General features: G+C 45.0%; 1 protein-coding gene across 7 annotated transcripts in view; it reads left to right on the top strand.

Annotated features, from left to right (window-relative positions):
- The first annotated feature begins 472 nt into the window (after window positions 1-472).
- Window positions 473-22,030, top strand: part of ehbp1l1a (EH domain binding protein 1-like 1a) — a 40,487-nt gene continuing 18,929 nt past the window's right edge. For 2 of the 7 annotated variants that reach the window (XM_034556688.1, XM_034556687.1), the window contains exons 1-14: window positions 474-762; window positions 7,105-7,162; window positions 7,704-7,799; window positions 7,894-7,947; window positions 8,071-8,249; window positions 8,375-8,514; window positions 9,599-9,667; window positions 10,007-10,240; window positions 12,227-12,403; window positions 12,789-12,998; window positions 13,114-13,254; window positions 14,405-14,623; window positions 14,792-14,851; window positions 14,923-15,019. In XM_034556688.1, coding sequence (XP_034412579.1) covers window positions 659-762; window positions 7,105-7,162; window positions 7,704-7,799; window positions 7,894-7,947; window positions 8,071-8,249; window positions 8,375-8,514; window positions 9,599-9,667; window positions 10,007-10,240; window positions 12,227-12,403; window positions 12,789-12,998; window positions 13,114-13,254; window positions 14,405-14,623; window positions 14,792-14,851; window positions 14,923-15,019 — 1,838 coding nt within the window. In that variant the 5' untranslated portion in view covers window positions 474-658. Of the gene's footprint in view, window positions 763-7,104; window positions 7,163-7,703; window positions 7,800-7,893; window positions 7,948-8,070; window positions 8,250-8,374; window positions 8,515-9,598; window positions 9,668-10,006; window positions 10,241-12,226; window positions 12,404-12,788; window positions 12,999-13,113; window positions 13,255-14,404; window positions 14,624-14,791; window positions 14,852-14,922; window positions 15,020-22,030 lie in introns of all 7 variants that reach the window. The other 5 variants (XM_034556686.1, XM_034556691.1, XM_034556685.1 and 2 more) reach the window with 5 other exon arrangements.

Here is a 22,030-nt window from a genome sequence, read left to right as displayed (position 1 = left end):
TGTGTTACTGATTACTGTTATTTAACAACTCAACGCTGAACCCGGAGAGTTGTCATATTGGAAGAAGAAAAACATATGTGCCATCTTGATGATGATGATGATGAAGAAGAAAAGTTGTTACTAGAAAGTAGATGCGTGGGACAACATTCTGGACCCTGTACATGAAAGCATTCTTTATCTCTCAATATATTTACAGTATTAGCTTCCAGTAATGATACACCTGATTAAAACAAAAATATATAAGACCTGAATAACTGAAGAAAGGCTTTTGTTTCCCAGAATGTTATTTGTGGCAATGTATTCAGGCCTTTAGAACACCATTTACACCTTTTGTGTTGGTAAATAAAAACATGTATCCAGACTTTTGGAACACACCTTTGACAACGTTCATTACAAAAAATGAGCTTTATTTTGAAAGCTAAACTCTTCAGTTCCTCGGCTTCCTGCTGCGTAGCTTGACGCGTGCTCGCTAGGCGTGTGTTTGTTTTGCGGGCAGGGGAGTCGCGGACGCGGGCGAGCAGAGGGACACACGCCGCAGTGGAGCTGTCCGCGCACCAGGTGGAGTTCCTCCGGTGAAGTCCCGGTTGCGGGGTCGCGCTCCCTTCCTCTCAGCGTCGCTCCAGCGGGTCTTTGAGAGAGTTACTGCACGAGCCCGACCATGACTTCGGTGTGGAAGCGGCTCCAGCGGGCTGGAAAGAAAGCCTCCAAGTTCCAGTTTGCCGCCTCCTTTCAAGAGCTGACGATAGAATGCACACACAAATGGTAAGCGACGCTCGCGACGGTAACATGGTGGCTGCGCGAGGCGGTTCCTCTGTCGACGTTACCGGGCTCACAGCCTCGTTGTGCACGGGAGGAGAAAGTGATGCCGAACTCACCGATAGGAGCATGTACGCCACAAATAAAAGTGGCATTGGGACCTTACCGACCCCGTTCATAAGCTACCAGCAGCAATGTTGTCGATAAAAAAGTAAACCTGTTATTGTTATTACGGCGTTATTACCTCAGGGGCGGAAGCGAACACCCTCAACGGTTTGTAAGAGTTGATATCGGCCGTTGCGTGGTCCTGAATAAAGATGACAACCCATCTGTGGAGTGTGCTGTTAGAAAGTGCTCAGCCCTGTCATCGGAACCATACTTCTGTTAGTAGAAGAGTGTACATGAATACATAATAATAATAATATGGTGATGCTCCTTCAGCGGCATTACTTCCGCGTCTGTTTATTACTGAGTAACTGTCGTTGTTATGGGGGGGGACCAGGCAGCCCAGAGCCGGATCAACACGATGTTTGGTGGACGGTCAGCTGTCAGGTGGAGAGGACGTGTGTCATCCTCCCCTTCAGAACCACAGCTGGACATTTACATCCCAGCTGCTTCAACGCCACCACACCCACAGAGTACATGGTTCTGACCAGTCACCAGAGGCCCTGAGGCAAATCTCATTTTGGGGATCATATTCCTCCCCTCAGCCCTGCTAGGCAGTAGCACTAGCATGACACAGTTTATTATTCTTATTCTTTATTTATTCACTTAAAAAAAAGTATGCTCATCATTTAATAAATTAACATCAACATTCAAGAGAGGCGTATATCTACCGAAGCTTTTCATTTTGTAGAACAAAACATTTAAATGCTCTTATTTGATGCTTGTAACCAGAAACACACTCGAGGCGAGGCACAAATGCTGACTCGTGTCTGGGTTTTAGGACTCATTCCTGCAGCATTCCACTACATCTTCGGGGTTCAGACTGACAAAACGAACACAAGTGTAGACCATCACTCGTGGTTGTATTTCATCGGTTGGGGGCCCCGGGGCTCAGCTTGTTGTTGTTGTTGTTGTTGTTGTTGTATGTTATCTACATATCTGAAATTGTGGGGCCCCTGTGTACGACATGTCATTCCATTTGAGAAAGATACGATGAGGCGTACTGATGGAAGGAAACTTTATGGTTTGGAGTGTATTATTGGAGTCCTAGAGAGACAAAGTCTTTGCTCTGTTGGTTCCGACTGCTTCAGTCTTGGCTCTGCACCAGTTCCTTCCATACCGTTCCCATTACTCACGGTTACTCCCCCAGCCCCGGCGTGTACAGTGGCCCACCTTTCCCATCACTCTGTTCTGTGCGATCCAAGAAGCATCGCTCACACTGAGCCAGTATCAACACGCTGCCTCTGCTCGTCATCGAGGGCGTTTGTCCTCACAGGGCTTGTTCTGTGCTGCATGCCCCCCTTAGGCACACAGATATACATATTAGTACCTATATGATACATAGGGAAGCAGACTGTACATGGTATACAGGACATATATAGAACAATGTACGTAGGAAATTGTGTGTGTTTTGTAAATAGTGTTGAGCTAACAGTCCCTGAGGTGACGACGGGTTTTCTGAAGGCGGTTGTAGCGCTGACTAAAAAGTAACTATTTAAAACTTTGACCTACGAAGTCAAGATTGTGAAATAGTGATTAACAATACGTGATTGTAAGTCAAAATGATCACCTTTTAAGTCAAAATGAGTTCTAATTTGATAATTAGAGATAACTGGTCCAGATGACAGTTAGCTAAGACAAACATTTTGATAACTTTGCTTTAAATACTTCCAATCCAGACTGATATGTCGGCTTATATTAACTTGTTGCAGATAAATCAGCAATAACATGTTTTATAAAATATCCTGCCCTGTACATTTCTTGGTCATAATGATAAATACAAAATAATTTAAGTTAACTCTCTTAGTATCTCAGAATTTCCCCTCAGTCCTATGTTTGATTTAGAAAGTGGACGTTTTCATTTCATAAGTTTCATAATTCTGAGGCAGGCTTCCTCGAGTCTTGACATCACAGCTTGGTGCCATCGTGCCCGTACAGAGACCAAAACCTGTGCTCACGGACCGGATCTGGCAACCAGCAAGACAGCCAGAGAGGCCGATCATACAACATGTTTTCTCTTGTTTCTTTAATCCGGGCAGAACCCAAAATGGGAATCAGCTATTTGTGGTTTTGTGGGAGTTAGGTATTTATTTTTCTTTCTTGTTGTTTTATAACCACAGTGTATGTGGGTCGACTGTGTCCTTCAATCAGAGGATCGCTGTTCGATCCCCGGCTCCCCTAGTCCATGTTGATGTGTCCTTGGGCAAGACAATTAACTCCAAGTTGTTCCCGCAGCTGTTCCTGTATGAATGGGTGTGAATGTTAGTCCTGATGGACAGGTGGCTCCTTGCATGGTAGCTCCTTCCATCCGTGTATGAACGGGTGTGAATAGGTGAATGATGACATGTAGTGTTAAAGCACTTTGAGTGAGCGGAAGACTAGAAAAGATCAATACAAGTATAGGTCCATTTATTATTTACCATTTACAATTTTTTCATCCACCAAGTACTTCTGCGCCACGTGTCTGGCTATGTTTCCAGTTGCCAGACTAAAAAATAAGTTAAGATAGTATAGAAGTCTATACAAATGACTCTACTTCTCTTGATTTATTCCCTCAGTAAACATTGTAAACATAAGTTTATGGTCTCAATCTCTAGTTACAAGTCTTCTTCAATACAGCGTGATGTTCATTTAGTAAATGATGGTCATTTAGAGTCACACAGACCATAACGCAGGGTATGCTTTAGGGCGGGACTACAAGTTGATTGGCAGGTCGCTGCTACTACTAGAGACGTATACGTCGTCTTTACGTCACTCGTCCACATTCCAAATGCTAACTTCTGTTCATTGGTTGTGAAATAAACAACATTACGATGGTCGTAATCCAAGATGACGACCGCCAAATTGTTGAATTCGAGGCTTCAAAACGGCAGTACACAAACCAACGGGTCACCATGACTACGTCCACTTCTTATATACAGTCTATAGATGCAACATGTTTATCAGTGAGCGTAAGAGGTGTTCTTATTTTTTTATTTGTTTAACTTTGATGGTTGAACCATTTGCACAATCGTTTGTGATGACATCGCTCGTCAAACTTTTCCACGACTTCATTTGCTTCCTCATCGTCTCTAAAACAGAGGCCTGTGTGCACGCGAGTAATGCACACCAATGCAACGAATATTAACAATGTTTTTATTTTGGGGTGCACGCTGTTTGCTGTCACTATTTTTTCTCGTTGGAGTGAACGAGGAGGCGAAATCTGCTGTCAGTTTTGAAAATGACCTAAATCACCTGAACATGTGCAACCAAGCCAAAGCAAGGGAGATTCCAGACACACACACACACACACACACCACACACAATAACAAGCGCACACACACCACACACACACACACACACAAACACACACACACACACCACACACAAAAACACGCGCGAACACACACACACACACGGTCCTAAAAAGTAGGCTCATCATGCAAAATAAAGACTTGTAGAGGCTTTAAGTTTGGAAATAAAAGTCACAGTTTTCTACAGTCAAAGACAAGAATGTGTGAAATGTGGATCATCTAGCTGGGCCACCTCCCTTAACTGATTAGCAAAAGCCACCTACATTGGAGTGAGTGTTCAGACTAAACTATTTAGAAGCTGTATGATCAACAACCTCCAGGATTCCCTTACATGGTGAAGCATACTTCAAACCGATGGAAACAAGCACTCGAGTTGTTTGCAGCAGGTGTAGGATTGATATTAAGCTTCTGTGAAGATCAGCGCTGCAGACGTCTATTTTTGTTCTCTCTCCTATTCGCTCTCACTCTTTCACAACCTTTCTCGCCGATCCACATGTTAGTTATGAGAGTCATGCAACATGAGCAGGAGGCCCGCTGTCCCCCGTCTTTGAAGGCCAATACTGACAATATGGATTCGATACGCTGTGGATTGAAGCTGCCAGTACTGTAGCTACCGTTCATTTATTTTATTTCTAATTCTGGTTTAATACAATTTAGGCTCTTTTTTGGGGAGTTTTTATCAGTTATGTCTCGAATTCTTTGTTTTAAATTGTCGCCACCTTGTAATACCTGTGAACGGAGGTCACCACGTTTAGACTACGGAGGAGTGACGTAGAGACGCCGTGAATGGTTGTGTTTGTAGAGAACTGTCAATCACATTGTAGTCCCGCCCTAAAGCATCCCCTGCTTCATGGTCTGTTTGACTCTATATGACCATAATTTACTAAATGAACATCATGCTGTATTGAAGAAGACTTGAAACTAGAGATTGAGACCATAAACTCATGTTTACAATGTTTACTGAGGGAATAAATCAAGAGAAGTAGAGTCATTTATATAGACTTCTATACAACCAGAGGAGTCGCCCCCTTGTGGCCAGGAGAGAGAATGCAGCTTTAAGACACTTCTGCATTGCCTGCTCCTACCAGACACACTGGGAGAAAAGCATGTTGTCATAAGTCAAGCTTACATCCAAACATAGCAAACATTTTCACAGATTTGACAGAACGTAAGCAAAGAAAATGTAAAGGAATCATAAGAGTGAGAACATTAGGAGCTGCAGAGATAAACAGCTGCTGGTGTTTATTCTCCAGTCAGGGCCATTAAACCAAAGAAGAGGACACAACAAGATGAGGTGATGAAAAGAGTGGGAAACCATATGGAAATGGGACATTTATGTTTGAGTCGCGTGTTCATTTGAATAAGGTTACAGTCTCTTCATCGCTCTACAAAGATCTCATGTTTTTGTCTCTACTGTTTTATACCATCACTTCGCCGTCGTGTCTTTTCTGTCTATGGGTTGCTACAATGGGGGGGAAATGGAATAATGGGCAAAAGTTTGAAACCACGAAAAACAAGCAGCTAAGAAATCGTAACGCATTGTCTGTTGATCCCCTCCGCTCTGTTTCAGTGTTAAATAAATGTCCTTATTATCTCTTTTCAAGTCTTCATGTCATTCACATTCATTCTGCTACCATGCAAGGGTCAACTAACTAACATTCACACACATTCAGGAAGTGTATCAATGAACTTGGGGTTAAGTGTCTTGACCTAGGACACATTGACTTGGGCTAGTGGAGCCGGGGATCGAATCGTTGGAACGGAAACGTAATGGAGCCTCAAGCCTCAACGCCATCGTGGTTGTGTTTCTCCTCAGTGTATACAGTGTTCTCAGGATTATGTAAGAGTGAGATCCCAGCCCCTGAAGGGAAGTCATACGAGAGGTCTCCCACAGTGTTTACAGCATCTCTCTCCCTCTCACACACGGTCATTCGCCCAATCAGAGCTGTTTGTTCTCAGGAGACTTCCTCTCCATCACTGACCTCTTGCTCACACAGTCATGTTCTCCTGGCTGAGCTCTTCCCCTCAGCGTTCTGAAAGCATGTGTGCATGCTACGATCAGTCACCGTCTCCTGGCCCTTCCTCAGACCACCGTATAATTAGATCACATGAAGTTAGATGAAGGTTTATCCCGACCGCCGCCAGATGGATCACAGGAGGAACTGTTGTCACTCCAGGGATCCCCCTGAATTCTCGTCTGTTTTCTTTGTCACTGTGAGCATGTTAGCATGCTAACATTAGCACTCAGCCCAAAGCAATGCTGTCTCTGTCCCCAATGACTCACTATTTGCTACGTAGTACATTATATTTACTTTTCACCATTTTAAGTGTCAAATTCTTGGTGTGAGATTCATACACTTTTATATTATTTGTTTGGTTTTGCTTGCAGCCAATCACTGCATTCACGTTCTTTGGTTTAATGCAGCCTGTGATTGGGCCACGACCACAGCAGCTAAAAGCCATACAGTCTGTGTTGTGTCAGGCGGCAACCTTTGGTTATTAAAGAGTGAGGATGATGCGATGTGTCTTTATTTTTACTGACCAGCAGGGGGCGACTCCTCTGGTTGCCAAAAGAAGTCTGATTGTATAGAAGTCTATGAGAAAATGACTACTGGTATTGTTAGCCATCTTTTAAACAATACCCTGCACTAATCGTAACATTGATTGTGATCATTGATTCTTCACTATAGAACATTATTTCCGCTTTAAAAGGTCAACAATCAAACTGAGAATGGAACTGAAACATCCTTTCACAAATGTGTTTGCATATCTACCTGCATGTGTGTGGGAACATTCTTTCTGTCTGTTGCATCCCTGCTGGTACGGAGAAGGTAGTGATGGAAGAAACACTGGAAACTAAGGAAGATGTTATTTGTGCTCTGCTGTGCAGGCAACCAGACAAACTGAGAGTGTCGTGGATCAGGAGGAGCCGACGTCACAGCACAAAGGTAACGAGCAAAGAGCAATGAGATGAGATTCATTCAAATAATGTTTCCAATAAACAAAACTGCATTGTGAATTACGTTTTGAGTGAACTCATATTTTTTTTCTATGTAGGTCTATCACAAGTATGCTTCAAATTAAAGTCAGCATAGTGAGGTGGTCAGGGTGGATGTATGGGTCAAAAGCCTGAGACTTTCACCCAGGAGAGCATTGTTCATGTTCGGTGTGAAACAAAAAGTCAACTCTGATTTCATATGTAAATTACGTACCTTTATGAAGCCAAACCACAGTCTTTTGCTAAACCTACCACATAGTTTTTGTTGCCTTTTCATTTGGTTTGATTTCAATTCACAAGTTCACTGTCGGGTTTAAAACTGCGCCCGCAATCCCAGAGACAAAAAACATTTCCCTCAACCTTTCCGTCCTTGAGAATGCAGTTTAGTTGTGTAGTCTTGGTATCTAAAGTGTGCTCTGCAGAAGTTGAAATTCAGTCCATAGGAAAGGCAACATGGAGGCAACAATTGTTTGTGTTATGTCTTCCATCAGCTCCACAGCTGGCAGCCAGGGATCAAAAACCCCTACAGAGGCCTGGTGCTCTGGCAGGTTCCAGAGAGTTTAGACATCACCGTCACGCTCTTCAAGGTATGAGCTTAAAGCCTCAAAGTAGTCGCGGTTGATCAAATTGGTTGGATTACACATGGGAAATGCGCAAACTAATGTGTTTGTCTGTCAACAGGAACCTACTGCAGATGAGTTTGAGGACAAAGACTGGACTTTTGTCATTGAAAATGTGAGTCAGCAGGATCTTTCAATTTATTGAGTTTTAATCGGACAACAACAACATCTTCTCTGGAAAAATGATTGTTTCCTGTGTTCAATCTCAACCTCCTTGTCCATTGATTTCATTCATTAGGAGACAAAAGGGCGCAGGAAGGTGCTGGCATCAGCAGATGTCAACATGAAGAAGTTTGCCAGCGCCACGCCGGCCCAGTACGACGTCACACTGAAGCTCAAACCGCTGTCCGTCAAAGTGGTGGAGGCGACGCTGAAGCTGAACCTGTCTTGTATCTTTCTCAAAGAGGGCAAGGCCACGTGAGTCGTCCACCCAGCAGCATGTCCACAAAGCTGTGTGCTTACATTATTTCAATCAGGATGGCGATCCTGATATGTCACGGCCATCCGATGCTTGAAGAGGATTCTCTTTCTACTCTCCACAGGGATGAGGACATGCAGAGTCTGGCCAGTCTGTTGAGTATGAAACAGAGTGACATTGGAAACCTGGATGACTTCATTGACAGTGATGATGAAGGCGGTGAGGAGAGGAGGGCCAGCTTTGGACAAGCTACTCATGTTACTGGTAAGACTGGGTGAATACACCAAATTAACGTGCAATGACAGTCTGAGGTGTTCAGGAGCTACTTGATCCAAATACTGAAGGTCCTGATTCAAAACTATAAAGGTTATACGCCTACATTATTGATATGTGCTGAATGAAACTTAAACTGAAGAAAGCAACTCTTGAAATTGAAGTGAATCCCTCAGTTGGAGTTGTTGGGACAACATAAACTCAAATCCACACTCCCTCACACATGACCTTTGGTAAACTCTGGTATACAAACCTACGGAAGCCCGAGAGACAAGTGAGAACATATAGACTGATTATTGTTTTCTCTTCTGTGTTTAGGATTTAGGAACAGTTAACGGATGCCAGGATACTCGTTTTAAATTTATTTTAATTTCTTTCATCTGTGATGCAAGTAGAAAAGGACATTTACATATTTTGTTGCCGGTATCATCACCACTACCCCATGTTCTGAACAGGATTAAACGCACTTATGTTTTGGTCCAGGTGAACATTTGCATAACCTGCTAACACACAATATACATATGTATCTCATATATGTGTCTCTACTGACCTAAATATATGTGTTTAGAGTACACGGAGAGATGATAACTCACTTGGACGAAAACATGAATGCTTTTAAACCTGACAAACCTTTTTCCACACCAGTTTTCACAAATAAACTTACTTTTTCGCAGATACCTTTTTTTAAATTTAGAAAGATTATCCTAGCATATTTTCCTCACCTGTTCTTCATAAATACAAGAGAGACTCAGACATCAGACCTAATAAATTACTGTAAATGTAGCACAGTAATCTGAAAGAATATCCACGCTTCTCTCTGATATATTTAAGAGTAATCCTGTACATTTGAGCTTTTTTCTATTAATGTAACCCTCCCACTGCTCCATTCCAACACCAGCTGTAATGACACTGCAATTTACAACTTCCACTCTTCAAGGTCTCATTCATTGTGGAGAAGACTTCCTCCTTTCTGTCACTTAGAAAGTGTTTTCTCAAGCTGCCTTTTGTTTCCTATTTGAAAGTCAGTTCCCTTTTCATTGATCCTCTCTCTGCTGTTCCCTTTTCTCTCTCTCAGCCTCTGCCTCCTCTGTCCTCAGAGTACAGGACCTGGCTTGGAGGCCTGTAGTTAAATCAGGCCCCACAGGTAACTGTCTGCTGATTGATCTTCCACCTTCCTGGTAGCACACATTGCACAGTATTCTATCTTTATCGGACATTACTATTCATTACATAAAAATAACAAACACATCATAGTCCATTTAAAAAAAAAAAACACTCTTTCTTCATTCCTCTTCCCCTTTTTACTTCCTCTGTGTTTCCTCACATTTACAACAAAACCTCATCCCCACTTTCATCTCTTCATCTTGAATCTGTTTTACTGCTCCTTGTATCATTCTTCTTTTCATTCAAACCTTCATTTATTCCCTTTCTCCCCATCTTCCTCTTTTCACCCTGTCCTTCCATTCTGCTCGTCTTCACCCAGTAACCTCAGAGATGGATGGGAAAACGTCCTCTGGCCTTTCCTCCGCCATCTCGGCCCCATCTCGTCCTCCTCTGCCTGACCCCCCAGACCCCTCTGTTCCATCCTCTTTATGCACACGGCCACCAAGCATTACCCAGCAGGCTCGGCCCTCCCCCTTTGCCTACACTTTGCCAGCCTTTACACGTGCTCACCCTCCTGCGCTTCCCAAAATCTTCCAGCCCGCTGCCGGATCAGGTATCAGTCCACAGATATTGCTGCTCCTGTGTGGTCTCTTTTCACTTTTAGGGTCACATTATTTTAGTAGATCATTTTCTTTTTTAGAATTGTTTAATTCATACCACTCTGTGTTGCCAGGAATAGTAGATGGATTTGATGATGACTTCCAGTCGTTCTGTTTCCAACTCAAGTGTAGTTTGAGCATAACTAGCTAAGTCGTAGCAACTCAAATATTAACATTACAACGATTTGACAAGAATTGAAATCTCAATACTTTGTAGTAGATGCAGTAAATCCTTAAATAGTGGCCCATTATTGACCTGAACTTTATTTTTGCATCTGGTTTTACCATGCAAGGCATTTTGTTTGTTTTTAAAATGTGCATACATAATGTTTAATAATAATAATAATAATAATAATAATAATAATATTATTATTATTATTATTATTATTATCATATCTAGGTACATTAGAGACAGGCTTTCATGCCAATTTTTAAAAATATTTTACGGATACAATTCCAATACAGATTTTTGTGTGGCCATTTGCCCCTTCATCTGGGACGTTGTGATCATGTGGCGTGCACTGTAAGCTACCAAGGCGCTTCTTTTTATTTTTCAATTATTTGACACTGGCGTAATTTAAAGAATTTACAGTAACATTTACTGAAAATGGCAGTAAATGTTGGAAGGATTTCAAATGGCCACACACTCTCTAAACCTAAAGGTACAAGGCCATTTAGTGAGCGAAGGGATAGACCCCACTGTCATGGTGAGTCGAGGTTTGGACAACTGAGTCTAAACCAGTTAAAACCAGCTTTTCATAAAGAAATCAGTGTACACCCTGGAATCAAGTAATTAGAACAAGCACATGACTTTCAAACATGGGATCTGGAGTTATGTAATATGCTATACATTATTAATTGATATGTCTGACTGCCCTTATTCTGAATCTCTGTGCCTTACACAGACTTATAATCAATTTCTCCATCAGTATCCATCAGAAATGTCCTGTTCACGGTCCGTTCTTGCAGAACTCGGGTCTTGCCTCTTTGTTTCTCTCCAGGACCGTTGCAAGGCCTGTGAAGCTGTTGATCGTTGTAGAGCCTTATGCTCTTATCTGTATTGAAAAGGAAAGGTCATTTATTTCTTCTTTCTGGTTCCTTCCCACGAAGCAAAAACTTTCACTGGAGATCAGTTTGAAAATACTGTATAAGTTGTCACGATACCAGAAATGTAGTAGTCGATACCAATAAAGGTGAAATTCTACGGTCTCCGATACCACAGTAAAAAAAACTGCTCTCGTTAACTAACTCTCCTGCTGCCAAAACAGTCTTGATGTTCACAATGTAGCGGTATGAGAGACGTTTTCTTTCTTTCTTCCCTGATTCGATGGGACACTGTGATCCCCGGTGCCTGCAATACTGGAGAAAACCCAATTGGTATCAACGTATTGGATCTCGTGTCATCGCTATTCTGTCTGCAGTATCGGTCTGACAGACGGTTCAAGTGTAACCAGTGGATATTCTGATCAGACATACTAGATATTCAGGCCTTCCTCTTCCTTTTCATTGGCCATTGTCTACAGTCCAATTAGCAACTTGAGATGCAAAGAGTGAGGTTGGAGTTGAGATACAACAGTTCATATCTTAGCTAATAAAAAGCTAAATTGTCGTTAGATGACGAGCGATGGGTTCCAGTGTGTTCCGCCTCTTCACTCTCCACACAGAATGTTTACCTGCATCCAACCAAAGAACGCTCATCCTTGAATGATCAATACTCTTCGGACTATAAACAGAAAACAAAACCAAAAACCTTGACCCATTGCCGACAGATTATACACTCATATGCAGAACTACGTTTAAAGAGATTAGGTTGGCTGGAAACATTCTGTGTATTTCTCGGTCCACTCACCATTGTTCTGTCTTTTGGTCTGTCTTTCCGCTCTCCCCTTTCCTTTTACCTTCCCGCCACTTCCTGTCCGTCCTCTGCTGTCTTTTTTTAGTGCCCATATCAGCTCCTCGAAGGCCTCGTAGCTTCCACAGCGACTTCTCTCCAGCCGAAGGCCTGGAGTCTTTTGCCACCTTCACCCCTTTTAAAGCCACCTCCACCTCTTCCCTCTCCTCCTCCCCCTCCGATCCATCTCTCCGCACTCCCACCTCCTCTGATACCTCACAAACAGGTATTGCGTGATTCCATTCAGAGTTGTGATTGGTTTCTAATTGAGGAGAATATAGTACATGGTGCTGTTTGTTGGCCTTGATTTGCTTCTGGGCTAAGGCTAAGACATGAGCCCCTACTTCAATCAGCTGTTATCTAATTCATATCTCTAGAAAGCATCTTTGGCCTCTTAAAATGAATGTTCTTTGTAATAAATATTACATATATTATTATATATAATAAATAAATCAACACTCACCAACTCTTCTTGTTCTTGTTTACAGCCTGTTCAAATTGTGGCTCTTTAGAATTCAGCTCTTTTAAATCACAATGCTGCAGCATTAGTCCGAGTTCTACCATTTCTTCATCCCTACTTTTCTTTAAATCTCTTCGTCTTCCTCTCTCAGCCTGTCTCAGTGCCTGGAGAGCGCAGGGCTTTCCTTCTTCTGCACCCTCCTCCTCCTCCTCCTCCTCCTCTTCAGCTCCTCTCAGCTCCATCCCTCCTTTACCTCCACCGCCCGGTGCTCCCAGACAGCCCAAAGCTCGCCTCTCCTCCGTGGGGGAGCTGTGCTCCGCCCTCACCAGGCCCACCAGCCTGCCATCTGCCCCCGAGACAGGTACAGGGACAGATCCTGTCAGAGGCCGTTCACACACACCTGTTACTACGCATTTATTCCTCTTCCTCCCTCCGTCCCTCCATGTTCGGATTTCCATTCTCTTATCTTTTCCCAGCTTCTTGGCAGAGTGAATGGAGGCCTCCTAAATCTCAGGCGCCTCTAGCACAGCCTGCCTGCTCCCCTAAGTTTCTGCATCTCTCTGCCAACGACCCTGGACAGCCTGCTGTGCTGCAGAAAAAGCAGAAAGAGACGCCATGTAATTGTGCTCCACCTGAAGCCTCTCTGCTATCACATTTGATGCACTTTCATTCATCCTTCAGCCTTTAGAGGAAAGAATTCTGCTGTTTATGTGATCGATGACCGACAGTGACCAATACAGTAGTTGGAGATGTCGAGACGTTAGGTTATGACTGTCATTGAATTCCTGCTGCCACAATACTCACCAGGGCACCTAACATGAATCAATCCGCCGCAGAAAATAGTCCCCCAACAGACGCACAATTTCTTCCTGTTTGTTTTGGTATAAACTACACATTGACCAGCTGTTTAGGGAAATGAATTCCAAAGCTATTTTTAAGATTCATATCTTCGGTAGGAGCCAAATCTCCATGCAGTTGTTTTGACACACATTGTGCGAGCAAACGAGTCCCAGATACAGCAGAATTCTTTCTTTCACATCGTTATATTGTGTTCAAATAGCATAATCATAGATATAAGAACGGTATGCATAACGCTTCATAACAATAATCATAACACATTTCATATTGATATTACTTCACAATTGTTTATTCACTTTACTTAACAAACAATGACCACTTAGAGGGTTTAACCAGCTTGTAATGTGTATCTGATGTAGACCCTCATTTACCAATGACCACTCAGAATAATCACATTAGAATGCATTTAAACAGAGATTATAACACACTATGCAATGTATTATAACACCCTATGATACTTAAAAAACAACAACTGTCAGTGAGTGACCAGCAATTATGAAGTATAATAATACTTGTCCTTGCAAAATGCTTTAAGATTGCTTTGATTATTGTTATAAAGCATTATGGATATGGATGAGTCCCTAGACTATGATTAGACAGAGCTTTAAGAAGACTATGATGCTTTGTAAGTTAAACTGAATTAAGTATGTTTATATTACAATATAGACATAGTGTAGGTTTCATATAAATGGTCCTGTATGTATCACATGAGGACACTGGTGAGGATGTATGAGTGGATTCACTGTGAAAAGTGGGCCGAGCTTTGTAGCGTTTGTTTCTCATGTTCTTGTCTTTACATGGACCATAAACACTGGAGAAATGCCTAATGGACTGATTTTGGAAAGCACATGTGTCATTGATATTCCACCTTCCACTCTCCTCTTTCCCATCATGTTTCCCCTCAATCAGCTTCATCCTCTTTGAAGCAGAAACCCCAGGGAGGGTCTGGATTCGTTCCTTCCTGGAGAGCCCAGGGCACCCCTACAGTAGAGACCATCTCACCTTCTCTTTTAAGTCCTTCTTCTGCTCTTGTGCTCTTTGGGCCTCCTCCTCCTCCTCCTCTTCCTCCTCCCTCTCAGCCTCATATATCCCAAAGTGCCACAACCTTCCACAATGACCAAGATGCAGGTACAGAATCAACAAGGAGTGACTAAACCCCGCCAATATACAAGCACACATCTCCCCCTGCTGGTTGTTTTCATCAAAGCAGCTAAATAATAAAAACACATACACTCGTGCCATATGAACATCAAGCTTATCACATATAATCCCTTCTATGCTTTTCTTTCGTTTCAGAATTCAAAAGACAGTTAAGCACGCTGAGTGAAGAGGACAACCAGTGTACGACTTCCACAAGTGAGTGTGAACACACACAAGTAGAATAAGTTATTCAGTCAGACTACCTGGCTAACTGTGGTGCTGTTCAGACCCTGATCCCAGAGCACCAGCCAGCCAGAGGCCAGAGGCTCCAGAGCGGGAAAGAGATGCACGTTTTGGAACTGAGGTTGTGAAGGCATCAACAGGGTGAGTTCATATGAAAGGTTTCCTTTTTATCGGGTGTGGTTTTTTAAAAATAATATGGTGTGGTTGGCATGGCTCTAAAGGACTAATCCCGCCCCAGATACTCCAACGCTGGTAATGGCATCAATTTGTGGTGTCAGATGTATTAAATGAGTAGTTCGCTTATAACAGCTGAGGAAACTCATCAGGGGGGCGGAGCTGAGAGAACTCTATTCACCAATGAAGAACATGTGATAGGGTTGAAAGGTTTTAAAAAAACGTGTGAGTGGAACTTGATTGGTCAAATTTCTGATTTAATTACAAATAACTTTTTTAATTAAAAGTAACAAAAGTGCTATACAAAATCCTTGAGCAAAACAAATACAGGCACTATCGTGACGAAGCAGCAACAAAATGGAATGAAAAAAAGAAACTCGCGTTGCTGCCACTGTTAAAGTCGCTGACTTTAACAGTGGCAGCAACACAGCTTGATGTAATTCAAAATGCTCTTTTATTCGCAACAACCCACAATACAGGCTCAGTGACGGCTCCTCTCTCCTCTCTGCCGTCCCTCAGTCCCTCCTGCTCTTTATTGGGAAGAGACAGACCGATTAACCCCAGCTGAGGCTGATTAACCCTCAGCCCCAGCTGAGACATCATTCCGGCACTGTTCCCTGAACCACCCCCGCTCCACCCACTCTACAGCTGAGTCTAACCACACCCCACTGCCACATACCTCCACCGCCCGCCTTAGGCCAGGGCGCCATCTGGCCTAACCTACTCCCCCGGTCAACCCCCTCCACCTGCTGGGACAAAACGGCCCCCAGCCCTCTGTTCAACGCATCAGTCTGCAGAGTAAAAGGAAGAGAAAAGTTAGGTGTGTGAAGGAGTGGTTCCCCACAGAGAGCTTGTTTTACCTTCTCGAACACCAACTGGCACTGCTCCGTCCACTGGACCGGATCTGAGGCACCTTTCCGGGTTAGGTCAGTCAAGGGGCTGGTGAGCTCTGCAACATTTTTAATGAATTGCCTGTAGTAACCCGCCAGCCCCAAAAACTGCCTCACCTCTTTTTTGTCTTGGATGGCGCGGCAGGCGGCGATGGCGGCAGTATTGTCTACCTGAGGGCGCACCTGCCCGGCGCCCAAGTAGTACCCCAGATACCGTACCTCCCTCCGTCCAACTGCACACTTCCCTGGGTTGGCAGTCTCAGGGACTCCAGCACCGCGCCCACCCGCTGCACATGCTCCGCCCAGGTGGTGCTGTGGATGATCACATCATCCAAGTAGGCGGCAGCATATGCAGCGTGCGGACGCAGCACCTGGTCCATGAGGCGTTGAAAGGTGTCTGAGCCCCGAACAACCCAAAGGGACGCGTGGTGAATTGGTACAAACCAAACGGAGTGGAGAAGGCCGTTTTTTCCTTGGACTCTGGCGACAGAGGAATCTGCCAGTAGCCCTTGGTTAAATCCAGGGTCGTAAAAAAACCCGCAGTGCCCAGTCGGTCCAGGAGTTCGTCGACCCGGGGCATTGGGTAAGCATCGAATCGTGACACGTCATTCACCCTGCGATAGTCCACGCAGAACCTTATAGACCCATCCTTCTTGACAACAAGAACGATGGGGCTACACCAGGCACTGTGTGACTCATCTATTACCCCCATCTCCAGCATAGCGGCCAATTCCCTCTGAACCACTTTTCTCTTGTGTTCAGGTAACCTGTAGGGCCACAACCGCACCATCACGCCCGGAGGAGTCTCAATCTGGTGCATGATGAGGTTTGTGCGTCCTGGCAGGAGAGAGAACACGTCAGCAAACTGCTCTTGCAACTGGGCAATGTCTGTTCTCTGGGTTCCCGAGAGATGATCTTCACAAAGGAGCGAGGCCGGATTGGTGGATTTTGGGACCTCAGGCCCCAGCTCCTCTCTCTCAGATACCTCAGACACCAGAGAAACAGACTCCCCCTCTCTCCATGCTTTTAGGAGGTGGTAAATCTGTGTCGCTCCACCCCTGTCAGAACGCACCACCTCATAGTCAACATCCCCCACTCGCCGTGTTACCACAAAGGGCCCTCGCCACTTGGCAAGGAGTTTAGAGCTGGAAGGAGGAAGCAATACAAGTACCTTTTCTCCCGGTGCGAATAGTCTCAGCCTGGCCCCTCTGTCGTACAGGTGTTGTTGCCGTCCCTGGGCCTGGAGCAAATTCTCACGTGAGATCCTACCCAGTGTGTGGAGTTTTGCTTGCAGGTCCAGGACGTACTGGATCTCGTTTTTGCTGGTGCTCGGCCCCTCCTCCCAGTTTTCTTTGATGAGGTTGAGCACCCCCCTCGGAGTCCTGCCGAACAAAAGTTCAAAGGGAGAAAATCCCGTGGAGGCCTGAGGAACCTCCCACACTGCAAACAACAGAGAGTCAAGCCATTTATCCCAATTACGCACATCTTCGCTAATAAATTTACGGATCATGGACTTCAAAGTCTTATTGAGACGCTCCACCAGACCGTCTGTCTGTGGGTGGTACACACTGGTCCGAATCAACTTGATGCCCAGTAACCCGTAAAGTTCTCTCAGTGTTCGTGACATGAACTGGGTGCCCTGGTCAGTCAGAATCTCTTTCGGGATTCCGACTCGGGAGATGACCTAAAACAGTGCCTGCACGACACTCTTTGCAGAAATGTTACGCAACGGCACTGCCTCCGGATATCGTGTTGCGTAATCCACCAGGACTAACAAAGCGATATCCGCGTGCACTCCGGTGAAATGGCCTGATGAGGTCCATGCCGATTCGCTCGAATGGAACCTCCATTAATGGAATGGCTGGGGGATTTACCAATTGACACTCGGGCAGGACGCACAACAACGGCGCACATCCGCCCGGATGCCCGGCCAATAAAATCGGGTCATTATCCGGTCCAGTGTTTTTTCATATCCCATATGGGTGTTTACCTCTCCTGTCTGAGCGTCACGGCTCACTCTGTACAGTCCACCCCTAATCAATGAAAAGTGCGGATATGACTGCGCTGCGTCAGGACGCACCAGGTGACAATCAATTCTTATCAATTGGTCAAAGGCTGAGCATAGAGTGTCGCCATGGATTGAAACTCGGGAGCCGGTGGAGTCTCCACGGGAGGCTCCGCCGGTTCCCCCTCCCAGTCTGCATTGTCGGCCGGCCTCGCGTCGCCGCTGAGCACAGCGCAGATATCGCACGTCCCTGACGGCCGTGAACGCACCCCCGCAGCCTGTCCCATTAACTTGTTAAACCCCGGCCAATCCGTTCCCAAGATTAGGGGGTGCGTAAGGCGGGAGCTAACCGCGACCTTTACATTGTTTACATGTTTTTTTCCCCCGTGAACGTCCCCATGCACACACATTATCTTCACCCACAATGCCTCCATCAATGCCCCGGGTCGAACCAGGCTCTAGGGTGTCCAGGCTCCCGAATCCACCATCGCCTGGTGTGTCCCCCCTGGATTCTTACCGGAACGCGGTACGTCGCTCCCGGACCGGGGGAAGGTGTTGGAGAGCCGGCAACCCGAATCACCTGGACCTGGCCTCCGGAAGTGCCCGGGCTGCCCGCACCTCCAACACTCCTGCCCTGGTGTTCGAGAACCCCCCTGTAGGTCAGGAAGAGTGCCGGTGCTGGCGGTGGGCGGTGGCTTGGGGACCTGCTGGAGGGGTGCCGGACACTGTGCTGGCGTCGACCCCGCCAGGGCCTGTGTGGGTAGCCTCCTCCGTGGGACAGGTGTTGGCCGGAACGAAGCCGGCATGAGACCGCTGTCCCCCTGCCCAGGGGAATGAACCGCCAGGTGGTCCTCCGCCAAGGTGATGGCGGTCCCCAGCAGCGACGTCAGGTGGCAGCGGACCCCCGCCGAGGTTACGGACGGCAATCCGCCCACAAACTGCTCGAGGATGACCTTTTCTACCACCTCCTGCGCCGCTCCCCCGGGTTGTAGCCATCTGGTGGCCACGTCCTTGAGCCGCTGCGCAAAAGCAAAGGGACGGTCCTCCGGCCCCAGCCTGGCCTCACGGAACCTCCGCCGGTGGTCCTCCGGTCGATCACAGCCTTGCGCACATCTGGATATCTCCGCCTGGCTGCCGGGGGGAGCCCCAGGGCCGCTGTCTGTGCCTCCCCAGCAGAGGCAAGAGCCGGACCGCCCACTCGGCAGCAGGCCAGCCACATGCCTCCGCTGTTGCCTCGAAAGAGTCGAGGAAGTGTGCATCGTCCCCTGCCGTCATCCAATGTAGGGCCACCTATATAAGCGCGGAGGAAGCCGCCGGCGGTGGAACCGCAGCTGTGCGGGCTGCGAGCTGCTCCAGGGCGAACCCTTGCCTCTCCGCCTGGACCTGGAGCTCCCCCATGAACTGACGGTTCATCTCCGCCTGGTCCCTCTGCATCGCAGTGATCCCCGCCAACATCTGCCCCAGCGCCACGATCGGCTGGCTCGGCCCCTCCGGCTGCTGCTCTCGGTGTTCCATCTGTCCGCCCCACGTTTGGCTCCACTGTAACAGGTTTCCCTGTTACCCGGTGAGTCGCGGACTTTAACAGTGGCAGCAACACAGCTCGATGTAATTCAAAATGCTCTTTCATTCGCAACAACCACAATACAGGCTCAGTGACGGCTCCTCGCTCCTCTCTCTCGCCTCTCAGTCCCTCCTGCTCTTTATTGGGAAGAGACAGACAGATTAACCCCAGCTGAGGCTGATTAACCCTCAGCCCCAGCTGAGACTGATTAGACATCATTCCGGCACTGTTCCCTGAACCACACCCCCGCTCCACCCACTCTACAGCTGAGTCTAACCACACCCCACTGCCACAGAAACAAGATCAACAAAAGAAACAATGACACACATGGCAACATGATTAAATTAAAGTTACAAACGTGTACATTAATAGAATTGTACATAAATACACAAAGACATTTTACATTTATATATTTAATGTCGCATTTCATTTGTGATTTATTTATTTATGGTGAGAATTTAGCATTACATTACATAATGTGTGTACTATTTATTTATTTATTTACTTCAGCATTTCATTATATAATGTATTATGTTTTTATATATTTAAAAATATTTACCCTCCATAGATGTTATTTTGATATTTATTTCTTGACAAACATGGGCTTATGTTGCTCGACAATGACAAAAGTTATTCAATGTATTTAAATGGTCGCTTGTGTGGTTCTATGTAGGGTCACAGAGTAAAGCCGGGCTTAGGTGAGGTTAGACATGATTTATCCTGATTCATCCCAGCAATTGTTGGCGAAATATGATCCAGAGCTTTGGTGAATATTGAAGATCAGCACAGAACACTTTGTACATGAACGGATTGTGTCTGCAAATCTCCTGATAAACCAGATTGTGAGGCTGAGGCCACAGCAAAGCAACACTTTGTGTATGACCATTGAATTAAATAACTCACTGTACAGTGGAAGGGTTGCTAGTACCACTCTGCAGCTTTGTGCAGTTTCCAGATAATTGTTTTGGTTTGCCGATTTGTATAACCGATATATACCGATCGAAGTTCACATGCTCAAATATTGGTTATTTGTTACCTGGCCATTGCGAAATGGGGAAGCCAAAGTAAATGAGTGACTGGCTAAGAACCAAATATTATTTTCAAAAGTTAGTGGACTGGAAATTGTAGACTTGCATTTGATATTCAGCAAAAAAGAGGACTCCAAAGGAATGTCCATCCAACTATGTTTTTGCTGGATGTGTCAGGGCTTGCGCTTGTTTTGGGATTTACTTTATTCCCTCTAGCCATCAAAACACCTTAATGCAGCTTTAGCAAAGACCCGTTCCAGGGCCACACAACATTAAGGTACACTTACTCACGTGTGTTTGGCATGAATGGGCCATCAGTGGTAAGATGCTTTATCTTTGGCTTTTAATTGCTTTACCTTTCAAACAAACTCACCATTTGTATGGCTTCAAAGTGTTTCTGGGAATGTTTGAAATAATTCTCGGTTAAATAGTAGTAATCAGAAGCGACTCGACTTGTAGCAACTTCATTTACATCAGCTGAGATGGACGGCTTTGCCCTGCAACATCGGTTTATTTAAAGGCATTTATTTTTAGGGATTTTTTTATTCTACAGTATTGTTGTTTGTATTTTTGTTATTGAATAAGAAGCGTTTTACAAAAGGTTTGGTGTGTTTTATGCATGTTTGTAATGTGATGGCTAAACAATATATAATAAATAAGCATATGCCTGAATACCAAAATTGAAAACCAAACAAACTTACCCAACAAACATTTTACTGAATAGTTGAATATTCGGGTCCAGCCTTACCATTCAAATATATTTGTAATGGTTTGCATGTCTCTTGACAAAAGGGAAATATCTCATTTTGATATAAAAAATCCTTACATCTATTTTACTGTAAAATCTGGTGAAGCTAGACTGTGGTACCCTAAGTTTAGTATCTTGTAAGGCTTATAAAATGTGGCAATGGTTCAGCATTGCAAACATGTGGCATTACGGTGCTTGTTCAGCTGCTTGTGAAATTGCCTAGAATTGCCACTGGTCATTCATTCCGTGATTTATCACAAAATACTTGTTTGGTTCGTGACTCTGGTTTGAATCTTATCTTTTGCAGTTCAATGTCCCATTGCTCATTTGCTTGTGTGCTGTTCAGTTGAATTCTGCAAATATGGCCTTGATATGGACTGCATTACTGCGGTGGAGACCTTCCATATATCTTAACTCTGATCTTCATTTGTTTGTCCCTCAGACTTGAGAGTATGGCCTCAATTCTGTCCCTAAGCCCAAGAAAGTCCGTAGCCCAAGGGCTCAAATATTTTGAGATGCCAAAATCACAGATGAATCAAACAGAATCAAGGCCAGCAAGGACACTCCCAAGCATTCAGCGAACAGCTCCTCCCTTCACTTCGGCACCTAAGCTAAACCCTGATTGTCAAGATTATACCTCTGCTTCAGTCAGTTTGGATAAACCAGGAAGTCACTTTTCCATGATGTCCATTCAGTTAGGAAATGCAATACTCCAACCAGAGCCCGTTCAACACATACCCCTTTCT

This window comes from Cyclopterus lumpus, chromosome 18, assembly GCF_009769545.1.
Source record: "Cyclopterus lumpus isolate fCycLum1 chromosome 18, fCycLum1.pri, whole genome shotgun sequence".
Lineage (NCBI taxonomy): Eukaryota > Metazoa > Chordata > Actinopteri > Perciformes > Cyclopteridae > Cyclopterus > Cyclopterus lumpus.
The sequence above is the reverse complement of the archived record's forward strand: the minus strand, read 5'-3'. Positions and strand labels throughout refer to the sequence as shown.